This window comes from Populus trichocarpa, chromosome 6 (genome assembly GCF_000002775.5).
Source record: "Populus trichocarpa isolate Nisqually-1 chromosome 6, P.trichocarpa_v4.1, whole genome shotgun sequence".
Classification (NCBI taxonomy): Eukaryota; Viridiplantae; Streptophyta; class Magnoliopsida; order Malpighiales; family Salicaceae; genus Populus; species Populus trichocarpa.
In genome coordinates, this window is record NC_037290.2 from 21,675,039 (window position 1) to 21,701,759 (window position 26,721).

Sequence of the window (26,721 nt, forward strand, 5' to 3'; positions counted from 1 at the left end):
GCAGGTGTGGTGCTCCTATATCTACAATGTTTGGAATGAAAGGAACAGGAGGAGGGTTTATGGGAAGCTGACCTTAATTCAGTCGAGACTCTTTCAAAACAAGGCTTTTGCAAGAGGCTCAACTTAATACTAAATACTTCGATATTTACAGAAAAATTAATATTAAAAAAATTTAGGTTAATATTGTATTTTCTTTTTTAATTAATATGTAAGTTGTCTGAAAAAAGCTTAAAAAAGTATAAAAAAGAGAGTGCACACTTCCATTGCTACAATGGTAGCTGCCATATCAAAGAGTGATGGTACAAAAATGAAATTATTGAAGAGATAAGAGGGCAAAAGCAACACAAAACCAAACAAAAGGCAACAAGAGTCCACTCCTGTTTGTAATTTAACGAACACACCAACACCAAGCAGGTGGCTCTTCCTCTTTCTCTCTGGTTGTGGGACGCCTCTCTCTCTCTCTCTCTCTCTCCTCTCTCGCTGTCGGAGACCGGAATTTAAAGAGAGAGTGCCGTGTCTCCGTTTCAACTTTCTAATAATAACCTCTTAAAATTAGTATAACTCTCTCTGAAAATTCTGTCTTTGGACACTCACTTACTCCGGCCAACCTTAGCCTACACGTCTCTCTCTTCTTGTCAGACGCCATTCCTTATTAAAAGTCTTTTGCTCTAGTGGGTTTTTTTCTTCTTGAATGTGAGTATCAAAATCCCTATTTTTCTAAACACTTTTTTATCTTGTCTTCTTGAGTTTCTCGTTTCCTTTTTTTTTCTGCGTATCGAATTGGGTAAAAATCCTTAATTTTTGTTTTCTACTTCTATATGGTTTTGCTGGGGTTTAATGATTCTTTCGTGATGTTTTAATATTTTTTTCGTCTTTTAGGGTTTTATTAAATGATCAGCTGGGGTTCAAGATGGTAGCTTTGCTAAATCAAGCAGTTTCTTGAATCAGTTTTGACCTTGTTAGGGTTTCCAATTGTGTGTTCAATGCAGTTATAATGATGTAAAAACACTTCTTTCTCTCTTTAACATTGAAAATCCTGGTTTTTGTTGTGCTTGTCATTCCATGTAGGCAAGGTGAAGTGGTTGTTTTAGTAATGTGAAGTTGAATTTCAGTGCAATTTAATGTCTCATAAAGCCTGAAACTCTATGCATTTGATCAATAGTGGTGTTACTGTTACATTCCAGCTATATTTCCTTAAAAGTTCAAGCATTGGGTAAAGCCTTGCATTTGTGGTTTGTTTTTTTGACGTGCGGTGGTTGTGAATGAAAAGTTGATTACTTTCGTAGATACTCCTATAGGAAAGAGAGAATCTCGGTATACCCAGATGGCGTGGACAGAGAATGATGCTGGTAATGTGAGAGAGAAGGAACCAACTGGAGATAATGGTTTCTTGAAAGGATCACAGCCTTCACCTGACCCTAGTGGCTCTCGTGTTGGTTCGTCTCCAGCACAGAAGGGGTTTGACGGGAAGGACGCACTCTCTTATGCCAACATTCTTCGATCCAGAAATAAATTTGCTGATGCTCTTGCTCTTTACGAGAGTGCCCTGGAGAATGATAGTGGAAATGTTGAGGCTTACATCGGAAAAGGAATATGCCTGCAGATGCAGAACATGGAAAGGCTTGCTTTTGATAGTTTTGCTGAAGCTATTAAGCTGGACCCAGAGAATGCGTGTGCCCTGACACATTGTGGTATATTGTACAAGGATGAGGGTCGTCTGTTAGAGGCTGCTGAAGTAAGCTCATGACCAACAATTCATCTTCATCACATCAGTAAATAAGATGTTTGTTGTAATTAGAAGTCACAGTTTGCAAGTAAACTTGTATTGCAATTTTATTTACAGGTTGGATTTAATTGCTTGCTATTCGAATTGTTAAGTATGCTAGTGCAGATTAGAAGTCCCATTTCCCCTTTTTTTTTTGTGATGCTTTACTAGCATTCCTACGCATATAGACTGGCTTGATCGTGCTTGTGGATCTTATGCATCTAAAAAAAAGGGGATCGGTGATTGGTGATTGCTGATACTGATAACTAGTTCCTACGTTCTTTGCATGATAAATTGGAATTGAGAGAATTTGTAGTCGATATACTCATCGCTCAGCTGTCCGTGCATGTGTATGGACTCAGATGGATGCTTCATCCTGCATTTGTTGAAAATAAAGCTAAAAGTAAATATTGTTCAATTTCTTTTTCAAAAATAACTTAGTGTTTTCACTTTTCCTTCTTAGCTCTCATTTTGAGCTTCTGTATTTGCTCGTAAGGAATGTTCTGGGTAGCTATGAAATTCTGTCTATCAATGTCAGCCTGATACCTGCTATGCATAAGGGCATGTTTACCACCTTTTGCTGTAATTTTTTTTGTGAATTGCATTCTACAATGTACTGAAACTATGTCATTGCTAATTATATATGTTTATATATGAGTTGATCATGCTTTGGGTTTTGGTTTTGCAACTATATATTATATGCAAAAGTTGATTTATAAGATTTTAGTGATTTTTTCTTGTGTAGTCGTATCACAAGGCTTTGAAAGCTGATCCTTCATACAAGCCAGCTTCGGAGTGCCTAGCCATTGTTTTAACAGATCTTGGAACCAGCTTAAAGCTCTCTGGTAATACACAAGAGGGAATTCAGAAGTATTATGATGCTCTTAAAGTAGATCCGCACTATGCGGTAATATTATTTTTTTCTCATTCCCACTACCAGAATCTTGTGTTTCTATGTTTGTTTTCCACTTTTCATTTGTAAATAGTCATACTTCTTATGTGCAGCCTGCATATTATAACCTTGGTGTTGTGTATTCTGAAATGATGCAATATGACACTGCCCTTAGTTGCTATGAGAAGGCTGCAATAGAGAGGCCTATGTATGCTGAAGCATACTGCAACATGGGTGTCATCTACAAAAACAGAGGTGACCTAGAATCAGCCATTGCCTGTTATGAGAGGTATGCCTGCCACTTATTTTACTTTTCTATTGGGCCCTGCACATAAGGTGTATATACTTTCAATGTTGCTCTGCCTCTGCTGATGATTGTTCCTTAATTATATTATTCTTTCAGGTGTCTAGCTGTGTCACCCAACTTTGAGATTGCAAAGAATAATATGGCAATAGCATTGACAGATTTAGGAACAAAAGTGGGTTTTCCATCCTTCATGCTTAGTCTTATAATAGCTGTGAATTCACATTTGCAGAGTCTTTCCTTAGATTCTGTTTGTTTTACTTACTGTCAGTTGTGTTAATGAGATGCTCAAGTAGCTTGTCTTTTCATGAAAACTTTTAGTAGAATACCTTTTTTCTTGCACATGTTTGATTTTGGATTTAATCATTTGTGTATTCAGGTTAAACTTGAGGGAGATATCAATCAAGGTGTGACATATTACAAGAAGGCTTTGTATTATAACTGGCACTATGCTGATGCCATGTATAATCTTGGTGTTGCTTATGGTGAAATGCTGAAGTTTGAGATGGTGAGTGGTCTTTTAAGAATTTTACCTTGTTCTTAACCCACTATCCATTTGTACACTTGTGCCTCTAGAGCAATGAGGATTGACAAATTTATAGCAACATGCTAACAAAGTTGAGCTTGGAACTTATTTTTCATTGATGCCAAGTTATATATATAAATACACACATACACACAAGTTTTTAGCTAGTTTTATTTATTTCTTATTGCAATAATTTATCATTCATTGATTGAGTAAATCTATTCTATGTGAGCAGGCAATTGTGTTCTATGAACTTGCTTTCCACTTCAATCCTCACTGCGCAGAGGCATGCAACAATTTAGGTGTAATATACAAAGACCGAGACAACCTTGATAAAGCTGTGGAGTGTTATCAGGCAAGTTCAGATACTTGTACAGGTTTTAAGTTTTCATTCTTCAGTGATGGAAATCATGTTCATCATTATTTTTGTTTTGCAGTTAGCTTTATCAATCAAACCAAACTTCTCTCAGTCATTGAACAACCTTGGTGTTGTCTACACTGTCCAGGTCCTAAATGAAATCATACTTGATGCACATTATTTTAGTTGATTATATATCTGGCATGTTGCTGACCAGATCCTTCCTATTTGCAGGGTAAAATGGATGCTGCTGCAAGCATGATTGAGAAAGCTATCATGGCAAATCCCACATATGCTGAAGCATATAATAACTTAGGTCTCTCTCTCTCTCTCGCACACACTCTTGTATCTGCCCTTCGATAAAAAAAAAGGTCACTGTGAACTCTGATGAGTTTGCTTTTCAGATGTTTCATTGATTCTGAAACAAGTATCTTAGATTTTATTTGCAGTGTGACAATTTTCCTTTATAAATCCGATTCCTTTTCTATATGGAAACAAACCCACCCTCCCTGATGTGTTTGCTTTTCAGATGTTTCATCGATTCTGATATAAGTATCTTAGATTTCATTTGTACTGTGACAATTTTCCTTTATAAATTTGATTCCTGTTCTATATGGAAACAAACTCCCCCCCCCCCCCCAACGAAAAAGAAAAGGCTAGTACCATTTTTTTCTTCTGCTAAATGTCATTTTATTTATCCTTGTAGGAGTTCTTTACAGAGATGTTGGCAATATAACTATGGCAATCAGTGCTTACGAGCAATGCCTGGAGATAGATCCTGATTCTCGCAATGCAGGCCAGGTGCTGTTACACTTTCAGTTACTTGAGTAAATGCTAAGTGCTTTGCCAAGTTCTGTCGGTTGTCATAAACATGCTCCTTTTAGTGCTCTAATGCTATGAGAGATTTTACTCAATATGTTTGAACTGGAATTTTTTTTTAAGCTGGTCCAGTGGCATGAATGAACAGTTGAGTTTAAATATGAAAGGCTTTAACTATAACATTGGATGGGAAGGACATTGTTTCTTAGAGGCCATGGGAGTGGAGTGGAGGTTATGTATTGGTTAATGATTGTTGTGAAAGGAGAAAACATACTTCTTATTTTGTTCACTTGGTTTTATTCTTAAATACAGATGCTTTACATTCAGTAGAAGTAGTGCCACATGTGCTACTTTCCCCATTTTTCACTCTTTCTCTTGAATGGTAATTGGCTTCACAATTGGGGGAGGGGAGGTGGGTAGCTGCATGGAATGGTGATGATTGTAGAAGAAAGAATTCTTCTTGGTTTTATTCTTTTGCATGAATGCTTTTACATTCTTCAAGTGGCCTAACAGTAGAAGTGATGGCCGAGCTGCTACCTCCACTTTTTTTTTTTCTTTATAAAAAAAGATGGAAAATTTTATCAAAGTATTGTACTGTTTGAATGTCTTAAACATGGTCAGAGTTGATGCCAAGATCAAACAGCTCATATATTCATTGATTGTATGCCAGGCATTGTTGTCTGTTTGATGGGTGTAGGATCCTCTTTGTTGTATCATTGCTTTCTCTTATCTATATCTATGAACTTTCTATGCCAGAATCGGTTGCTTGCAATGAACTACATAAACGAGGGACATGATGATAAGCTTTTTCAGGCTCACAGGTAGGGTTTAACTCCAATGGACTAGGCATTTTATTTTCATTGCAATTCTTTTAAGAATCTTCTAACGAGGTCATTGCCTTCTCCCAGTGAAGCCATTTAATATGGTACTTGGAAAATATTTCCTATACTGATTATGAGGGTGGAAGACTACAAGCAAACACCATCATGATATAAAATAATTTGTTTTTCAAATAAAAAATTTAAATGAGTTGAGAAATTTGAGGAAGAACATTATTAGCATTCAGTTTGTGAATATTCTTTTTATGTCTGTTTTCTACTTTCTGTCCATTGTAGATTTTGGGATTGAATGATATATCTTCATTATTAAGCTACTACAATTGTCCTTCCATCAATTTCTTACATCAAAAGACTGAATTTTATTCTTTATGGGCTTTCAAAATGATTTTTCTTCAACCAAAAGTTTGGCATTTTCTTCGAACTCTATGGCTCATGCTATCATTTTTTGGTCATAGATGATTATATATAATTTGAATATGATAATACCATTTTATGTTGTAAGCTCTTGACATTTTATAAGAGTGCCAATTTTATTGTACTTTGTAGCGTTTGGAAACTTTTAGATTGAGCTTGGTGAGCCTTATCTGAAGTGAAATACTACATGCAGGGAATGGGGTAGGCGCTTTATGAGGTTGTATCCGCAGTACACTTCGTGGGACAACCCAAAAGTTCCAGAGAGACCACTTGTGATTGGATATGTATCTCCGGATTATTTTACTCATTCTGTATCTTATTTCATCGAGGCCCCTCTTGTCTATCATGACTATGCAAATTATATGGTGGTTGTCTATTCAGCAGTTGTGAAGGTATGCATACCATGGTTTGTCTCTATTACATATTTGTTGATTTTTGAGTATTTACTGATGTATAATTTTATGGATGCTTTTTTATTGCAAATATGTCTAATCAGTGTTGTCATATGAAATTCATTACATGTTTGCCTACATCAAACCACTCGGTTTATATTTTTTATAAAAAGAGTCTGTTTTTTAAACATAACTGATGGCGAGAGATGGTTAGTAGTAGTCTTTTTAGAATAAACCTCCTTTATATACCACAATTGCTCAGCAGTATTGCCAATCATTTTGCTTTATGTTCATTTTAATTTGCAACTCTGATGGTCAAGTTCACAATCCATGGCATCCACAGAACAAACAACTCTTTCCAGCACTTTGATGCTAATCACCGCCTTGATTCTATGTTTATACCATTCAATTAGAGCATTCTGTAGTATGCTTACAAATCTGCAAGACATCCGTGAGCTACTTTGTTGATATTCTGGATTTTCTGTTCTAATGATTGCAGTCTGATGCAAAAACGAATAGGTTTAGGGAGAAAGTTTTAAAAAAGGGTGGGATGTGGAGGGATATATACGGGATTGATGAGAAGAAGGTTGCAAGCATGATTAGAGAAGATAAAGTTGACATTTTGGTAGAACTCACTGGACATACAGCTAACAATAAGTTGGGAATGATGGCGTGCCGACCAGCACCTGTTCAGGTATGCCTTAGATTTTAGTTTCCTTTTCTTTTTTTTTTTTGTGTGTGGTTCTTTCCTTGATGTTATCTTGTGAGTAGTCCATTCATAGTATATCTTGTTTAAGAAGTTGTGTATGCTCAAACTTTTTATACAAACAATTAGTAGTATATCTTTCCTTATATGTTGTTTTGGATTTGTTGATGTCAGTAATTATCATGCTTTTGGCTTTGGTTTATTGATCATATTTTTGCCCATATATATGGCCACTTCTATGGATAACACATTGACTCATGGAGTCCATTTATGCTGTCTATATATTAGCACTTTGCAGAGCTTGAAATGGCCAATGTTTTATACACTTCATACCTCTTTGTTGCAGCTATACTTCAGTTTTATTTGACTCTGTAAAAGGCCCATATATACGTAACTCAATTTCCTGAACCTCCTATATTGGGAATATTCATTTTCCATATATGCTTTTGTACGAGGAACTTGTTAGATTTGTGCTTGTAGGTAGCGTGTGCATAGTTTCTTGAAGTGAGATTCTGGACCTGTTAAAATTTATGCCTCTGGGAGAATCATATTGTTTTGATTAGCTTTGGTACTTAAACAATTTGAATAAACATCTTCAATGATCAAGGTTTTTGTTATTGCTGCCTGCATGAGAAAGAGCGCAACTTTCTTGGAGACTGCTGACTCGCATATAGTTAATTAGGCTACAAAGTGGGACTGGACAGGACAATTTTTGTTGGCTAGGTGTTTGGGGTGAACTTGGGAATTTTCCGGTCCCATCTCTAAAAAATGTCCCATGCTTGTCTGATATGACTAAGTTATTCTGTCTCGTTGGTCCATAAAATAAATTGTTAGGTATTTTGAATGATTCATTGATGATATATCTATCCAATCTTCTGACCCGTCTACATGAAACTTAGTCAAGTTGTCTTTGGCAACTTCTATATGATGAGCTGTCTTAGCTACTGGAAATGCTGCATTGGCAGAGCATATCTGTGCATTAATCAAAGTGTTCGTCAACTCTTTTTCCTTCCTTTTCCATATAATTGGATACCGTATTTTCTTATCCGAGGAGTCTTCAGGACAGGGCCTCACATTAGGTTTGGAGGGGCCAAATTAGAAAAAAAAAATTATGAAAAGCTGAAAGTTAAAATCTACTAATTTTAGGATTAGAATTTAAAATTATTCAAGAGGGAGACAGGAAAATATTATTTGCCAAATTACACGTCCTATTTTGTACTTTTGAAGCTGAAATAAATTTGTTAAATTATTGTGAAGCTCAAGAAATAATGTCACTCTCATCTTCCACAGACCTGTCATGTCACTGTGATTGAGCTCGCAACTTCTCTGGCCATCAAAGTCCGTTTTTGTACCAACAAAATGATTCTTATAACAACCCAAGTATGATTCATCCTCAAAAATCATTTCAATTCACGGTTTAAATACAGAAGATTTTGGGTGTATTTTTTGTGGTTTTGTTTTGTTTTTACTTTTATTTTTTTTAATTATGGTGTGTGTTTGATCTGGTTATCCTAGGATCAAAACCTTCATTTTGATCTCTTTATCTCCATGTTTACTGCCAAAAACATTGAACACCAGAAACTCACATCATTCAAGGTTCAAAACAAATTCTAATCATATATAAACAACGAAAAAATCCAATTAACCTTTGATATGAACTTGTTTCGGACCAAACTTCCACTTTCCAGCCAAGGGAAGATTGGTGATGGGTGGCGGTCATTGGGACTCGAGGGTGCATTCAAATCTCCTGCCAGTAATGGCATCAGAAGTATTTTGTTTTCCAGTATTTCTCATGTTGCACTTTTCAGCTTTGCTGGTGATGTACTGTTTTGCTGGGTGGTTTTTTACTACTGCCTTGGTAGGCTTTCCCCCCCTTTTTTGTTGATGGTCTTGATAGTCCTTATGACCAATTAAGCAAATAATTATTGTTTGTGACATGAATATAATATTTGTTGCAATTTAAAAAATGTACTCCCACTAGTTTGTGATATGATTAAAATAATTGTTTGGTTAATTCAATTGCACATGAATTAAAATGAATTTAATTGTTTTCTCTTACATTAAAGTACCACAGATTAAAAGCAAAATAGGACAAGGTTATCGTTATTGTTATCATATGTTGTCCTGTCCTGTCCGGTATCTTGTCATCCATAAAACAGGGCAATTGTCCAGTCCACTCCACTCCAGTCCTCTGTGCACTGACTGAATAATGGAACAGCCACGTGTTGCGTCCTCTCCTGTCCTATGTATCGAACACAGCCTCATGGAATAAGCTTTCACCAATGTCAACCAGTGGTGAGTTGAAAAATGAAATTAAACCATATGATGCAGATCCTACCATTTCCTCTTCGATCCTTTCCCAATCTCGGTCATATAATCTATTTAGTCAAGATATTGGTTTGGATTGGTTCATGGTTAGCTTGTCTTCAGGATATGATCGAGGGTCAGGATTCTTTAAACCATTAAAAGTTAGCTAGAAAAAAAATATCTGGATGCTAAAAATGTTATAAAAATCCCTAAACGATGACAAAACTCATGAAGCATTAAAAAAATAGGCATAAATGCAGACAATATTTGCACATGTTAAAAAAGAAAAAGAAAATCCCCGTCTCTACTTATGTTTTAGATCCTATTCCTATTTGCTCAACTTGGATTTTTTTTCATTTGGAATGGACTGGTAATTTGTCTCTGACCTTGTTTTTTGACTTACCTTTATTTTAGGTGACTTGGATTGGTTACCCGAACACAACTGGCTTGCCTACCATTGATTACAGAATTACTGATTCATTCACTGACCCTCCTCATACTAAACAAAAGTAGGCCCACTTGTTACTTTCTTGAAGATATTGTTCTTAAATATAGCTCAGTAGGGATATTTATTTTATGTTATCCATGACCTTATATGCATATTCAATGACAGGCATGTTGAGGAGTTGGTTCGTTTACCAGAATGCTTCCTTTGTTACATACCTTCTCCAGAGGCTGGGCCTGTTACTCCAACTCCTGCTCTTTCTAATGGCTTTATCACATTTGGTAGCTTTAATAATCTGGCAAAGGTACTGGTTAGTTTTGTAATTAGACTATTAAACCACAATCTATAGTGGCAAAATTCTTCTGATTGCTTCCATGTTTTGTGTCCCTCTTTTTGGGCCTTTTATTATGTCTCCCCACAGATAACACCTAAGGTATTGCAAGTTTGGGCTAGGATACTCTGTGCAGTTCCGAACTCCCGCCTTGTGGTGAAATGCAAGCCATTTGGCTGTGATAGTGTTAGACAGAGATTCCTTACAGTGTTGGAGCAGCTGGGGTTGGAACCACTGCGTGTCGATCTCCTGCCTCTAATTCTTCTTAATCATGATCACATGCAAGCATATTCTTTAATGGACATAAGGTAAGATCTTTAGTTATAATATATACTTGCAACCACCTTTTGTTTCTTTCTGGAAACTGTTAATAAGCAAAATATGCTCTATATATGCTCAGTTGATACCTAACCTTCTATCAACCTATGCTGAGATTTGTTCACATTATTTAGATGTGCATACTTTTCCAGTGTGCTTCTGGCTTGTCATTTGAATCTTCTTCATGGCTTACTTTATATGTATTTGATGTAGCTTGGATACTTTTCCATATGCTGGTACAACAACAACATGTGAATCTTTGTACATGGGAGTTCCATGCATTACTATGGCTGGTGCTGTACATGCTCACAATGTTGGCGTGAGTCTTCTCAGCAAAGTTGGTGAGGACCTTTCATTTCTTCTTTTTGTTTCATTTCTATCTCAAATTACTCTCGGTTTGTATGCCTCATTGCATTCGTTGCTTACAAAGTGCCTGTTTGGCTTGACCTTGAGTTTACCAAAAGCAGGTTTCAAGTAAAAAAAGCTGGTTTATGAGTGTTGGTAACCTTTTAAAAACATGATTTTGTAAACTCAATACACTTAAAGACATGGTGTTCATTTCTTCTTTTTGTTTCATTTCTATCTCAAATTACTCTCGGTTTGTATGCCTCATTGCATTCATTGCTTGCGAAGTGCCTGTTTGGCTTGACCTTGAGTATACCAAAAGCAGGTTCAAGTAAAAAAGGCTGGTTTATGAGTGTTGGTAGCCTATTAAAACTATGATTTTGTAAACTCAATACACTTGAAGACATGGTTTTGAATGCTTTGTCAAAATCGTAGTTTTGAAAACTCAATCCCTAATAGAGCCAATAACAAGAAGGAAAAGAAAAAAACAGAGGTCATCTCATATGATGCCCTAGTAAAACGAAAAGGACAAACTTCTTGCCTTAACCATAGAGGGTCTGGATGAAACATAGCCTTTTGGATTTATATGAAATTTTCCATGATATTATTCCAAATGATTAACTCTGCTGGAATGAGAATTTTATGTCACCAAGCATTGTGGTGATCTAATGGTATGAACACTGTATATGCGCTGCTTTCATGTAATGTAATGTTTTTTTCTTCTTTAAAGTTTCCACCATTCACTTTCAAATTCAAATTTAATATATGCTGTTTTCTGATATTGAGACTCTCATGATTCGGATTGGAGCTATTCGGTTGGAATTTTTATTAGCTTGAAGAATCTGAAGCATTAATTATCCAGAATGAATCATAATGTTTTTGTGCACATCTATGCTTTATGAGTCTTTTCTTTTAGCCTTATTAGCTTTGAATTTTGCATGAGGATGTTCGGATTCTTCATAAATCACTGCGGACCTTCTGGCTGATTGTAATGCAGGGTTAGGACATTTGGTTGCCAAAAATGAAGAGGAATACGTTCAATTGGCACTACAACTGGCCTCAGACATTTCAGCTCTCTCAAACTTGAGGATGAGTCTCCGGGAACTTATGTCTAAGTCTCCAGTCTGCGATGGACCAAATTTTACTCTTGGTTTAGAGACAACATACCGGAACATGTGGCACAGATACTGTAAGGGTGATGTGCCATCTTTAAGGCGCATAGAACTGCTACAACAGCAGGGGATTCCTGAGGATGTACCTATCAAGAATTCTGATTCAACGACGATTACATCGTCAAGAGATGGCCCTCCTGAGTCAAGAGATGGCCTACCTGAGTCTGTCAAAGCAAATGGATTCAGTGCAGTCTCACCACCCACAGTCAATCATTCTTGTGGAGAAAACAGGAGTCAGGTAAATAATACTATAAACTCAGGCAAGCTGAGCTAAAAAAAAGGTGGTGTTCTGGTGAGACAGATGTCGAGACTGCTTGGTGTGTGCTTGATGGATAAAAACTCCAGCATGTATAATATCTGTAACTGTTATCTGCTGCTGGGATTTGAAGCTAGTATTGATTGCGGTGGCGATCCCATGATACTTTGATCTGGATCAAATCTTTTGGGGGAAAGAACTGGCGATATCTGGCAGTTCTTTGAAGTTGGGCCAGAAAGAAATATAGTTAATTTGGAAGAGGTGATTATTAGGCATCTGTATCACATTTTTTTTACCTGAATCATAGAAATTAATGGTGGCGTGTAATTTGTAATCTTATTTTGTTTTACTTTTTTTTTTTTTTTTTATGATTATGAAATGGTCTGGGGCAGATCAACATAGAAGAGGGAGTTATGATTTAGTTCTAGCTATTGTGTATGATTGTCAGTCTGATCTCTTACAGTGAACAAGATGAAATAGAGCAAAATATTGATACTGTGATTTTACTGACCCAAATGCTGCTTCTTGTTGCAGTGAGATGCTCGTCAAGAGAGTGTGTTTTTATATATATTTTTATTATTGAGGTTTAATGATTTTATTTTTTATAAAGATAGACCTGTGGTTTAGGAGCGTTTGGATACCTGACAGTTGGTTTTCATACCCTGACCTCTAAAATCAAGTCAATTTTTCGTTAGGTTTCAAACTCAAAGAAAAGCGACTCCACGTGTATTATTTTTATTGGTCGTTGCTTTGACCACGCACCGGATCGTGGCAAGCGTTAGTGTCTCATTGGATGCTGCCATGGGTCCACAAGCCACGCCACCATCGACCAAAATCATGATGCTCTTGGTCACTCCCTTGCAGGTTTTCAGCTAGTATTGGACTGTGTAATGCTTTTAAGGCTGAGTTATGCTGTGTTAGGATTTGTCTGGAGTTTGCATGGAATATGCCGTTAGGCCTCTGCAATTGGAGGCTGATTCCCAGGTGGTGGCTGTCAGTTTCGTAAGCTCTTAACTACACAAATAATTGTTAAAAGCAAGAGACTGTATTATTGCAGTTGAAGAACTGAGGCTTTATATCAGCCTTTACATAGCAAGAATATTGGAAATAACATAACCACTAAAGACGTGGTCAAACGATTACAAAGAAATCAAATCTAAACTGAAGTCCAAAGAATCAGGACATTATTAACCAAAAACAGCAGCAACAGTTAAGACTAAGTCAACAAAAGAACACAACAAACTCTCCCTTAAACTGACTTGCAATTTTCGTCAGTTTACATTTGGTGCCATGCAAACTCCAAGCAGTTCTCTTAATCTTGTGAACACTTCAAGCGTCAAAGGCTTAGTCATAATGTCTGCTAACTGATCTTTGGAACCACAATACTCTAACTTAACAATTCCATCCATTGTTAAGTCACGAAGAAAATGAAATCTAACATCAATATGCTTGCTTCTTCCGTACATAACAGGATTTTTTGATAATTTAATACTAGAGCTGTTATCACAGAATATATCAGTGCACTTACTTTGTTCAAGACCAAGCACATCAAGAATTCTACGCATCCATATACTTTGACATGCGCAAGAGGCAGCAGCTATGAACTCAGCTTCAGTAGTGGAAAGAGTGACTACTGGTTGTTTCTTTGAAGACCATGCGATACACCTGAACTAAGCAAGAATGCATATCCTGATGTGCTTTTCCGGTCTTCAGTATCTCCTGCATAGTTGCTGTCCGTGTAGGCTGCCAATTTCTCTTCTTCACCTCTTTGGTAAGAGATTCCCAACTCAGTTGTCCCTTTGATGTAACGAAGAACTCTCTTTACAACTTGTTGGTGTAACTCAGTTGGTCTTTCCATGAATCTGCTGATTAAACTTACCACAAAGGCTAAGTCTGGTCTGGTGGCAGTCAAATACATGAGGCTGCCCACCATTTGCTTATATGTTGTTGCATCAACACTTACCCCACCTTCATCTTTTACAAGTTTGAAACCTGGTATAATTGGATTTTTGACAGGATTGCAGTTTCTCATGCCAAATCTTTCAAGCACCTCATTGTCATATTTCCTTTGATTGATGAAGATCCCTCCACTATGTTGTACAACTTCCACGCCAAGAAAATATTTCATTCTCCCAAGATCAGACATGTCAAACTCTTGTTTCATAGAGTTCTTGAACCTTTCAAACATTTCTACATTATTTCCTATAAAAATAAGGTCATCAACGTATACACTTACAATAAGACATTTCCCTTCCATTGTCTTTGTAAACAAAGTATGTTCACTCGGACACCTTTCAAAACCTTCTTTAATGAAATAGGACTCCAGTTTGTTGTACCAAGCTCGAGGAGCTTGCTTGAGTCCATATAGAGCTTTCTTGAGTCTATAAACCTTGTATTCTGCTCCTTTTATTTCATAGCCTTGTGGTTGCTCAATAAACACTACTTCATTCAGCTCTCCATGTAAGAAAGCACTTTTCACATCGAGCTGATACACATCCCAACCTCTGCAAGCAACAAGAGCTAGGATCATTCAAATGGTATCCCATCGAGCTATCGGTGCAAAGACTTCAGTATAATCAATTCCAAATTTCTATGAGAATCCCTTTGCTACAAGCCTTGCTTTGAGTTTATCTACTTTCCCATTCTCATTTAGCTTGGTCTTGAAGACCCATTTTACTCTAATTTGTTTGGCTCCATGTGGAAGTGTAGTAAGCTCCCAAGTTCCATTCTTCTCAATGGATTTGATTTCCAAATCCATTGCTTCTCTCCACTTCAGGCTTTTGGCAGCTTCTTCAAAGGAGATAGGATCATTGGAGGTTGTAAACAACATTAAGTTAATTTCTTCATCTAAGTCAGATAACCCTTCACCACTTATATAATCCTGCAAGTGAGCTGGTATCCTTCTAACTCTCCCTTGAACTGGACCGGAAACGGCTTCGCTGGATGAAGAAATTATCCTAGTAGAATTGTCGCCAGTAGCACTAGAACTGTCACCAATAGCACTGTTGTCAACCTGCTGCTCTTCTTCTGCATTATCATTTTCTTCTGCATTGTCATATACTGGTTGCACATTATCTTCATTACTGTTGTCAACCGGTTGCTCTACTGCTGGAGCATTTTCTGTAACCTGCTGCTCTACTTTTGTATTTTCACCCCACGCAAGAATTTGATTTCCAGTTTCTTCAGTACCCCAATTCCATTGCTTATCTTCTTCAAACACCACATCTCTGCTCACAATAATTCTTGTAGATACTGGATCATACATTCTATAAGCTTTAGATTCTTGACTCAACCCCAAAAAGACACATCGATGGCTTTTATCATCAAGTTTCTGCCGGTGTTTGTCAGGAATGTGAACATGACCAATGCATCCGAACACTTTAAAATATTCCACTGATGGCTTGAACCCAGACCATGCTTCCTCTGGTGTCTTGTCTTTTACTGCAAAGGTAGGACATCGGTTGAGCAAATGAACAGCCCAGTTGACAGCTTCTGGCGAAAATATTTTTGGTACAAGCTTCTCTGTTAACATACAACGAATCATATTCATAATCGTTCGATTCTTTCGCTCTGCAACCCCATTTTGCTGTGGGGTATAGGCTGCTGTGAGTTGTCTAACAATACCATTAGAGCTGCAATATTCATTAAAATCAGACGAGGTAAACTCCCCACCTCGATCAGTTCGGAGACAACATATAATATTTGCAGATTCTTTTTCTACTAGACTCTTGAATTTTTTAAACATGGCAAGTGTTTCTGATTTAAGATTCAAAAAATAAGTCCACAGCTTTCTACTATAATCATCTGTAAACGTGAGTATATACCTCTTATGACTGTTTGACTCAGGTGTAATGGGACCACAGATGTCAGCATGGATGAGTTGCAGTTTCTGTTCAGCTCTCCACATACTCTTTCTAGGAATGATTTCTCGATGTTGCTTTCCTATCATACATACTGTGCAAACAGCAGAGGACTCACTGAGATGAGGCAGGCCTTTCACCATCTTCTTACGAGACAAGGTACTCACGCCCTTGAAATGCAAATGCCCGTATCTACGATGCCACAGGTCAGCTGGACTTTCAGATGTGGTTTTGAAGCATGTAGGAATGGAGACTTGAGCTTGCACCTGTGTTTCTCTTTCAGCCAGAAGGATAAACATCCGATTAGCAGACATTTGAGTACTCATAAGTAACCCTCGTTCATGATGATAAATTTTGCATTCACCATGTTCCATTAGAATAGCCAGTTTGCGTTCTTGGAGCTGACCAATACTAAGAAGATTATTTTTTAGCTCAGGTAAGTAAAATACATCAGCAATCATCTGACTTGTACCATTAATTCGAAGCTTGATGTTTCCTTTTCCCATTACATCCATTTTGGTGTTATTAACCAAAAACAGCAGCAACAGTTAAGACTAAGTCAACAAAAGAACACAACAGTGGCTTTGGCTATGTACAAAGACGGTGAACAAACAAGAGACAGTATAACTATCCTCACCAAGCATATTCGTGGTTTGCGGAATAGAGATTAAGCATGGATATAGAGGGAAGCTAATTTTTGTGTCGACAGATTGGCTATATAACATTGGGATAGATTCAGGTAATAGTGTTGTACTAGGTATGCTACCGCGCAAAGGTTTCATGGATGGCGGTTGAATCCTAAAGCATGCTGACAGAGAGAAAGTTAATGTAGCTAAACTGCAAATAGAGTTAATTAGTCTAAGCTATTCATTGAACACATAATGAAAATGTAAAGATTATCTATTTGAAAGCCATCAATAATTTTGTGAGCGATTTAGGGGGCGAGTGGGGGAAGAAATGGCAAACAACCACAACAAAAGAAAAACTACATACACACAATTCCTAAGAAGTGCAAATCAGGAAGCCAAGTAAAGTTAACAGAGAGGGGGAAAACATGGAGAAATATAATAAAACTTTCATATGTAGCAGTGGCAAAATACAGAAGCAAGCAGCTAATTATACTATACTCGTGGAAAAAATACTGTGTTGGTTTTTTGTGTATACAGAGTATTTGTATTATGGACCACACTATAGATATAAAGTGTTTGTATCATAGATCGAACTGTAGATGTTCAGAGAATCTTGAGAGTTGCTTGAGAGTTGATTTTTATTATTTTATTTAATTTTTTTGTACGAGATTATCTCGACCTCATAATAACGCCATGAATTTAACATACTGACTTGAGTTAATTTTTTTGTTTTTTTTTAAATTGATTTTTCTTTTCAATCTATCCTTTGACATTTGGTTTGCTAGTAATTGAGTTTTTTTTTCTTTATAAGATTATCTCATTCTCATTTATTTTTTGCTTTGTTATCAAATAATTAAGATGACCTTTTAACAATACTTAGAGGGTATATTTTTATAATATTAGCAAGCATTTATTTTTTTATTAGTCATTATTTTTTTCTTTTAATTTTTTTCATTGTTGTTGTCTATTTTTTTTATAATTAAATTATTAAATTAACCGAGCTTATTAAATCTATTTCAATCAATGACCTGGTCCCATATTTTTCTTTCTCCTTTAAAAATGTTATCATTACCTAAGCATTCTTTTTACATTAAAGAAAATTTATTCCAGCCCACAGTGTAGTGCGGGCCATCTATCTAGTTAGGACTAATAAAAAGAAAATCATGATTTGTAGAAAATGAAGAGAAATCTCCTGCCTCTCATTGTTGAACCTAAATCATAGTTTTTGAACTCGACCTTCATCGACTGAGGCAAATCCTGAGTCATAGGTCAGGTGGGTTGGATGTCGTACTTAATCCAGGTCAATCTAATTTTTTTATTTTATAAAAAATAAAAATAATATCATTTTAAAAAATATTTAAAAAAGAAAAAATCAACAGGTTTTGATTTAGTTTTCCCTGGGCTGATTGGGTCATAGGTCAACCCGAGTTTTTGACCGGGTCATACTTGTCAATAGTCCTCCTATTTTTGCTAAAACCTAACCCGACGTAGTCCCTAAATCACTCGAGTCATGGGTTAACCTTCTGAGTCGGGTGATGACCTAAATATTAGGTGTTTAATATATACTAGATCATTTTCTTACGCTACATTGTGGATCATATTATTTTTTTAATGTAAAAAATGTCAAAGCTTTGCACATGTGTTTTCTAGTAAAAGTTTTTGTAAAATATTATTAATGTTGACTTGATGTGACTTAGTTGAATTAGCAGATTTAAAAACAACCTAGACGAGGAATGGTAAAAACTTAGTTTGACTAAAAAAATAGTAATTCATGATGACAACTATTTTTGTTTTAAAAATTAAGACAACAATATACTAGACCAAACTATGTCAACATAGGTTAACTTGTCATATCTACGATCCAAGTCATGAGACCGCGATAACCCTATATAATAAAAATTGAAACAAATTATGAAGCCTAATTTACAGACAACCCAATGTTGAAGAATTGAGTATATATAAAAAAATCAATTAAAAATGGACAAAAAAATAACTAGAGGCATTCTGAGTTAACCAAAACCCTCGATTTGGGTCATAAGACCAATAACCCTATAAAAAACAAATTAAAATAAATTATGAAATCCAGTTTCCAAAATCAATTTAATGTTAAAAGATGAGATTAAAAAATAAATTGATTAAAAAACATATAAAACCACGAGTTAGCCTGAGTTAATTTACAAACTCGTAACTTGATTCATAAAATTAAGATTATTTCATAGAAAAAAATTAAAATAAATTATGAAGATCAATTCAAAATTAATTCAATATTAAAAAATAAAATAAAAAATAAACAATAAAAAATAAAAAACTAAAATACTGTTAATTCAAAATTAACTCAATATTAAAAATAAATAAACAATAAATAATAAAGAATAAAAAACTAAAATACTGTTATAATAAATAATGTTTTGTAAGCGGATGATAATAGATTGTAGTTTGTAAATCAAATTGAATGTGAGCTTCTTTCGAGGACAAGACAATTACGAATTTCTTTTCACGTTGATGTGTTCAATCAAGCTAGAATTTATTTTGGAAAATATCACCATTCAATAAATTTTTTGATACACTAAGCACAATTTAAAAATAATATTTTAAAAAATAATATATTCTCAATGTAACCCAATAGATTGTGCGGTTGGAAACAAGGCAATTTTTTTTTTTTTTTTTGAGATTGTGCTTTTCCAAAGAACATAATCTCAAAAAAATTTACAAAAATTATGAAGGTTGCATTATTCGGTAATAGTGCAACTTTCACAAGACAAATGAATGTTCAAATTTCGAACATTCAACTCACAATTTTTTTTTATATAATTTAAAACCAAATAATACAAAATATATACCTGATGATTTGAGACTCCATCTAAATCAAATTTAAAATTAAACCGATCAAGGATTTGATCGGTTTAGATTTAATTAAAAATCGATTAACCTATTTAACTCGGTCCAATCTCAACATGTTAACTATGAGATATGTAAAAAGAAAAGAAGAATTATAACATTTTCCCCCGGTCCTATCAAGTTGTTTTAATGAAATAATAAATCAACTGTTCAAATTTTTTTATATATTTTATAGTTAATTGTTGGGATAAATCAATGGGGTTTCGGGTCAAGTTTTGAGTTGCTTGAATATAAAATTTGGTTCTGTTCTCGAGTTACTCAACATTGGTTTGTTTTTAAAATGTATAAAAACGTTGAGGGTTTGATGTGCAGATTTTAGACAAATGCATGTTATCAATGTTACCGACAACATTTTCATTCATTTGTCATGTGAAGCAAGGTTGTGTTATTATTAATATATAGTGCAACTTTCACAACTATATATATATATATATATATATATATATATATATATATATATATATATATATATTTTAGTTTAATGTGAGTGTTCGGGTCAGCTTGCGTGTACCTCGACTAATCCCACGGGCCCTGAAGTTAACGACCATGTAAGCCTCCAGTGGCCATCATATGAGCAACCACAGGGCTCGAACCTGAGACCACAGAGGTAGCAAACCTCTTGATCCAAAGCTCTTACCACTGGACCACCACCTAGATAATTATATGTTTTTATTATTGAGGTCATGCTGTTGGGAACAATAGTACAATATCAAAAAAATTATGTGCTGTTTTTTATAGGATAACATGAACATTTTGTTAAAAAATTATCATTGGATTGCGTTGTATTTAATTAGAAGGTATTTGATAGGGAGTTTTAACCTGTTTTTCATTAAAATTTAAATATTTTTTTTTTAAATTATTATTTTTTGATATTTTAAATCATTTTAATATACTATGTCAGTTATATTTTTAAAAAATTATTTTTTTAAATAAAAAATATATTACAAAACAATCACTACAATATTTTCGACATATTTGATAATACAATTTATATATAAACTTGTACTACTTTTTTAAATACTGCCAAAACTTATTTTGAATTGTGCTATTAAAAAAAAATGAATTCTAGGAGCTAAGATTGAAAACATATCTGTAAGACTGTAACTACGTACAGTTAGTTGGATGTGAATAATGTCATTGTGTTAAGAAATTAATTATTAATTAACAAAATTCAAACTGAAACCTGAAACAGAAACTTGGTATGGAATCAAACCTTAATTTTCTTATCAATAGGAACAACTCCCAGGAGACAGTTGCAAGTGTTTCTTAAGTTGTATAACCTTCGTGTTTATATATGGAAACATTCAGATTCTTGAAAGCCTCTCACACCTACAACAAAGAAGAAAAGAAAAGAAAGTAGTTCGTTAAAACGTGCGACCTTATCCTGAAGTAAAGTGAACCAACCATAGACGCATTGTCCTCGTGAATACTTGACCATTAGGTTTACCTTACCTTCCCATATAATTTAAATAATAATTGTTTGCTTCTCAAGTCTGAACTTCCACCATCCCTAGCAAGCTTCTGTGCAAAATACACACATCAACTCCACTTCTCCTCCCCCCTCTTCTTGTGCACAAGCAGAATCATCCTCTTCGCTGATCTTGAGTGCTGTAAGTTTCTCTTTATCTCGTAGTACGTAGTAGCAGCTGAGACTGCGATGCAAAGGAAAACATGCAACTTTGTCTTAATGCTTTTGATTTTCTTTGTATATATGTGTGTGTGTGTGTGTGTGTGTGTGTGTGTGTGTGTGTGTTTAGCTATATATATATTTTTCCTATTTTTGTTTCATCTTTTCTGTTCTTTTCATTCTTCCCGGTCAGAAATAACTTTTCTGGAGTGCGGTGCAACACTGATAATAAAGAGAACAAAGAAAATTGATCAAGTCGCATACGTTTCGGAGGAAATAAGGTGAGAATAACAAAATCTTTTGCATTTCTTTTAGTGTTTGGGAGTTGAACACATTTTTGTAGTCTAGGTGTAGTTGCTTTTTACTATAACTTCTCTAACGTGTTGTATGCTTTTGCATGGTTACAAAGTTTCCACTGATTATGTAAACAATATATCAGAAACGAAATATTTATTGAGGTAAGAATATGGCCAGCGAACTACTAGCCAAGAACCAGGCCTTCTCATGCCATCTTGTATTTGATGCTTGAGAGTAAATCTTCAGAAAATACCCTCCATTTAGTGTACGGATTCACTTTGTTATAATCTCTTTTCTTTTCTGACTTCAGTACTTCGCATCTTAAAATTAAAACTTTTGGTGATTCCTTTGAAAAACTATTTGACACACATTTCTATCAGATATAACTTAAATCGTGTGTGTGTGTATGTTTATGCTCGGGCATTAATACTCAGTATTTAAAAAATGGGGGAAACAAGAACTATATATATATCGCAATCTCATCAGTCCCCTAGCAAAAACTAAAGGACCTCTAGTCAATTTTACTTTCAAAGTATTTCATGCCTCATGTATGTTATTGTTTTCACTAAATTAAGCAAGCATACTTTATTGTTTGGTTTTTCTGGAGAATCTTTGTGGTATTATTGGGTATGTGCGTGTCAATGTTGTTCATGAAATTCTCCTATGTTAAGCCAAGTAAGCAACCTCCTGTCTCAATGGAACTGCAGCCTGCTAAGACCTCTATACATTTAGCAAACTCACGGTGCAAGGAACTAGTGACTTGCTTAGGATATCAAGAGTTCTATCTCATTAACCTAATACTAGATCGATTAGCTTCATATTATCAGTTAATTAATAACTTGTATCAAATGATGTTAGTGTTAGCTTTATCCTGATCATATCAGAGGTATACTTTGTATCAGAGGTATACATATATATGTATCAGTATTGAGAAGTACTCACCAGTTTGCCTGAGTGAAAACGAAAACCCGTCTTCTATCATGCTTTCCTATAATATGAGTAACTTATTTGTAGAGAACAAAGATATGAACTTACTGTTATTTATTTATTTAAATATCATGCAGAGAGATTGGATCGGAGAGGCTCGCTTTCGTATTCTCAATAATAGATCAAAGCAACCATGCAAAGCTCTTCAGAGAAAAGACCAGGCATCTACACTTACATAGCTCAGTGGCCTATATATTCACTAGCCTGGTCGGTTCGACAGGACAAAAAATCACGTCTTGCCATAGGAAGTTTCCTTGAAGACTATAGCAACAAGGTGGAAATTGTTCAATTCAACCGCGACACTTCTGATTTCACCACTGATAGCCGCCTAATCTTCGACCACCCTTATTCACCTACAAACCTCATGTTCTTCCCCTCCGAGGATGCTGCAAATCCTGATATCATCGCTACCTCCGGAGACTACTTGCGCATATGGCAAATTCATGATGACCGAATCGAGTTGAAGTCTCTCCTTAATGGCAATAAGAGTAGTGAATTCAGTTCTGCCATAACTTCATTTGACTGGGCTGATTTCGATGTTCATCGTGTGGCCACTTCTAGTGTCGATACCACTTGTGTGATTTGGGACATAGAGAAGGAAGTTATAGACGCTCAATTAGTTGCACATGATAAAGAAGTGTTTGATATTTCATGGGGTTCATTCAATATTTTCGCATCAGTGTCGGGTGATGGCTCGGTTAGAGTTTTCGATCTAAGGAACAAAGACAGATCAACAATAATTTATGAAAATACAATGCAAGACTGTCCTTTGCTAAGGCTAGAGTGGAACAAAAGAGACCCGAGATTTATAGCCACAGTTGGCATGGACAGTAATAAGGTTGTTATTCTGGACATTCGCTTTCCTACAACTCCTTTAATGGAGCTATGTAAGCATAAGGCAAGTGTGAATGCTATATCTTGGTCTCCATGCACCGGAAGGCAGATATGCTCGGTAGGTGATGATTCAAGGGCTTTGTTATGGGAAGTGGTTAGCAAGGCCGGAGTGCGACCAGAATACAGCGGTGCTGGCGCTAATAGCCAAGTGGAACCTGAAATGTGGTATGGATCAATGGCGGCGATCAATAATGTGAGGTGGTCACCTGTGGAGTTGGATTGGATTGCTATTGCTTTTTTTAGCAAGTTACAACTCCTGAAGGTCTAAGACATTGCTGCGGCATCGATCGTAGCTTAAAATGCAAGTGATGGAATTGTACTCATTTAAAGGGGGAAAAAAAAACGAGCGAGGGCGTCCTTCTATATCTAGAAAGAAAGGGTAATTATCTTAAAAAAAAAAGAAAAGTAAAAGAAATGCCACCATTTCTTTGTGAGAGTCTGCACCCAAACTTCAATATAGTTGAGTGGGTAAATAAGAAAACAGTCACATGCGGGGGGTTAGATTATATGAGAGTGGTTGCTCATGAACGTGGTGGTAGGTGGAAAGGGAAAACACACAAACTGGATAGGTCCCGCTGGTGACCCATCACTGTACGAGCATACGAGGTCGGAAAACTGCCTTTTCCATCCTTGTACTTGTTAAAGTGTTGACTGTAAATCTAGCATTATGTATTGTCGTTTCATTAAAGTTGGAGTATGAGTCTCTATTATAGGATTATTGTAGGGGATTATAACCCAAGTTCCCATATCGCACACTGCTAAAAAAGAAAAGAAAAAAGAGGGGTCATTATCTTCGGATTTTAGTAATAGAATAATTCAGATGATGATTTAGCAATCAACTAACAACAAATTATGTATATATTAAAATTTTAATATTAAGATATTTTGTTTCTAAATCCATTACTAAAAAAGAATAAATAAATTTTATTTTAAAAATAATATATTAAAAATCAGCAATAAAATTTCCATTAACATTATAGTAAAAAAATTGCAGCGAAAAATCCATTACAAAAAGAAAAGAAGATTAGAACTACTCTTTTATGGAAAGAAGATGAAATATTATTGCGAGTTAATAATTAATTAGTGCATGCATACTTAAAAATCAAGTCTTATTTATATTTTCAGTGATCTTACACATGAAAAAACTATTAAAATTTAGTTTTTTTTTCCGTAGGTAAATTCGTTGCTATTTAGCGAATTTCTAGTAGTGTTTAAAATAAAATATGAGTTTTTCTTTATCTTCTGTTTTTGCATTTCAGCAATTATACATGTAAAGTGGCCTTTTACTTCCAAAAATATAGTTATTGTAGTTTGGTTTATACAAATTAATAAAATGTTAATATACCATTGTTTTGGTTTTTTTTTTTTTGTTTTCAAATCTGAATATCATAGAGAAACACAAGCATTATGGTGTCAACATTTTGCATCTCTTGTTATGGTTCCATATGTTACCTTACAGAGTTGTTAGCCTGTAAATATACTAAATGATTATGGGAGTGTCTTAAGTCTCAAATGTTTTCGTGTTTATGTAATAGTATTGCAAAATGACTAGTTGTCTTTTAGATTTAAATGAATGAAAACGATGGTTTTTTTTGGTTTGTTTAATGTTAAAATCAAAGGTATATATACTTCATTGCTTCTAGTCTATGCGGTTCCTTTCTCTTGAATTTGTTTTGGCAATTGTTATCATACTTGGTCTATCTCGGCAGCTCAACTTAGAATTTAGGTAATTCATGGATTTGAACGGGTTTATTTTATTCAAAACTCGGGTTTGTAATGGGCTCGGAAAAAATTCAGTAAAGATCTTGTTTTTTTTTAATATGTTTTTTCTTTTAGTTAGAGACTTTTTTTATTATTTTTTTCGGTTGGTTACTAATCCATTTCAAAATTTACTATATAAATACTATACAAATATTTTATTTTTTCAATATGAGATTTGAAGTCCTTTAGTATATATACTCTATAACACAAAAAGAAAGTTATGTTTTTTCAATGTGGAATAAAAAATCTTTCTAGTTTAAATACTTCAACTTAAAAAAATAAAATAGTATCTTTTCAATATGAGATAAAAAAAACTATTTGAAATAATCTTTTAAACTTCATTATTTACAACATGAATAGTTTATATCCACATGGATTGTTTCTTAATTTTTTCATATGAAATATTAAAAACTTAATTTTTTTTTTAATTTTTTCAGGTCAACATGTATAACTTGGACCCGGTTCCTTGACCGGTCAACCCTCGAGTCAGATTTTATAACTATAATTCCATTCCAGGATTGATTCAAAATGAGAGAAAAAAAAAAAAAAAAAGACAGAAGACATATATAATAAAGAAAGACTTAGTTTAAGACAGATTATATTTTCAAGGTCCAGACTTGACCTCTAATTTGTATGTCATTATATGTATTGATTGGCTGGGCCAGCCAATTGATAGTTGTTATTACGGTCATCCCCAGAAAATAGAGAGCATCCAAGAACTGAATTGAAAACCACTCTCTCTCTTTCCCTTCACTCTGTTTCTTTCATTTTCTCAGCAGCTAAATAGCTCAGAGTAGAAACTCTTACTTCTATATATCGTCGATGCTCAATATATTGTCGTTAATGGTACTGATAATTGGACGTAAATATACGATTTCTTCAGAAAACTACAAACAAAATTTGAACCTGAGAACTTTTGCAAAACGATTATTCTTCTTATCTGAGGTTCGATCATGTCGAGTCTCGCGCGCTGCTGGTTTTTGTTAGATTAATATGTTAGTGTTTTTATTTGTAGAAAACAAATACACAAAACCTCCAATATACAAACAAATCCCTGAAATATCATTAAAATTTAAATGAATAAATAATTAGTTTAGTGTAATACTATTTCTATATATATTTGTAGAACTTGAAATAACACTCTGAAATATGTTGAAAAGATTGTGGTAGAACTTGAAATAACTCATTTAAGGAGAACTTGAAAAAACTTGAAATATGTTGAAAATATGTTATTAGAAGATGTACCTGATCTTTAAATATAAATTAATTAGTTGTTGAATTAATAATAAATTAAATTATTTAATTTATTTAATTATAATAATAATTTATATTGGGGCCAACATATTAAGAACCTAATGGGTCACACATATTAAGAACCATTAGTTAAAAATTAAACTGGGATAATTTAACTAAGTATGACTTGATTAAAATATATTTTAGAAATTAAGAACTAGAATATAATTAATACATAGATTATATTTCTAGACCTAGAAAAATCAAGTAAGGACTAGGTTGAGTTAATTTCTAAAATTATCCTGAATTAATATATGGATATTATTCAGGTGATAAATTAATATTT

The 26,721-nt window shown here is 34.7% G+C and overlaps 2 protein-coding genes across 6 annotated transcripts; both read left to right on the forward strand.

Moving 5' to 3' along the window:
* The first annotated feature begins 296 nt into the window (after positions 1–296).
* On the forward strand, positions 297–12,705 carry LOC7492241 (probable UDP-N-acetylglucosamine--peptide N-acetylglucosaminyltransferase SPINDLY). Of its 4 annotated transcripts, none has more exons than XM_052453941.1 (18): positions 297–693; positions 1,287–1,735; positions 2,511–2,672; positions 2,771–2,946; positions 3,061–3,136; positions 3,341–3,469; positions 3,723–3,846; positions 3,929–3,993; positions 4,080–4,161; positions 4,552–4,646; positions 5,421–5,485; positions 6,111–6,309; positions 6,809–7,003; positions 9,737–9,831; positions 9,936–10,071; positions 10,189–10,406; positions 10,630–10,757; positions 11,759–12,705. In XM_052453941.1, exons 2-18 carry the CDS (start codon positions 1,325–1,327, stop codon positions 12,205–12,207), a joined length of 2,805 nt encoding a protein of 934 aa, XP_052309901.1. In that variant the 5' UTR covers positions 297–693; positions 1,287–1,324; the 3' UTR covers positions 12,208–12,705. The 4 variants fall into 4 exon arrangements, with proteins under 4 accessions (XP_052309901.1, XP_052309902.1, XP_052309904.1 ...); XM_052453942.1 differs by having other exon boundaries at positions 1,299–1,735; XM_052453944.1 differs by having other exon boundaries at positions 397–414.
* An 8,352-nt stretch (positions 12,706–21,057) lies between these two features.
* Positions 21,058–24,069, forward strand: LOC7466021 (WD repeat-containing protein LWD1). Of its 2 annotated transcripts, XM_006381907.3 has the most exons (3): positions 21,058–21,186; positions 21,397–21,484; positions 22,565–24,069. In XM_006381907.3, the coding sequence occupies exon 3, from the start codon at positions 22,621–22,623 to the stop codon at positions 23,647–23,649; it is 1,029 nt and encodes a 342-aa protein (XP_006381969.1). In that variant the 5' UTR covers positions 21,058–21,186; positions 21,397–21,484; positions 22,565–22,620; the 3' UTR covers positions 23,650–24,069. The 2 variants fall into 2 exon arrangements, with proteins under 2 accessions (XP_006381969.1, XP_052309483.1); XM_052453523.1 differs by lacking the exon at positions 21,058–21,186 and having other exon boundaries at positions 22,567–24,069.
* Positions 24,070–26,721: the final 2,652 nt, after the last annotated feature.

Excerpts from the sequence above, each read along its gene's own strand:
- LOC7492241 (XM_052453941.1), top strand. The coding sequence starts at position 1,325 with ATGGCGTGGACAGAGAATGATGCTGGTAATGTGAGAGAGAAGGAACCA. Across the intron at positions 3,994-4,079 it reads GTGTTGTCTACACTGTCCAG|GGTAAAATGGATGCTGCTGC; the intron begins GTCCTAAATGAA and ends TCCTATTTGCAG. Across the intron at positions 10,758-11,758 it reads GAGTCTTCTCAGCAAAGTTG|GGTTAGGACATTTGGTTGCC; the intron begins GTGAGGACCTTT and ends ATTGTAATGCAG.
- LOC7466021 (XM_006381907.3), top strand. The coding sequence starts at position 22,621 with ATGCAAAGCTCTTCAGAGAAAAGACCAGGCATCTACACTTACATAGCT.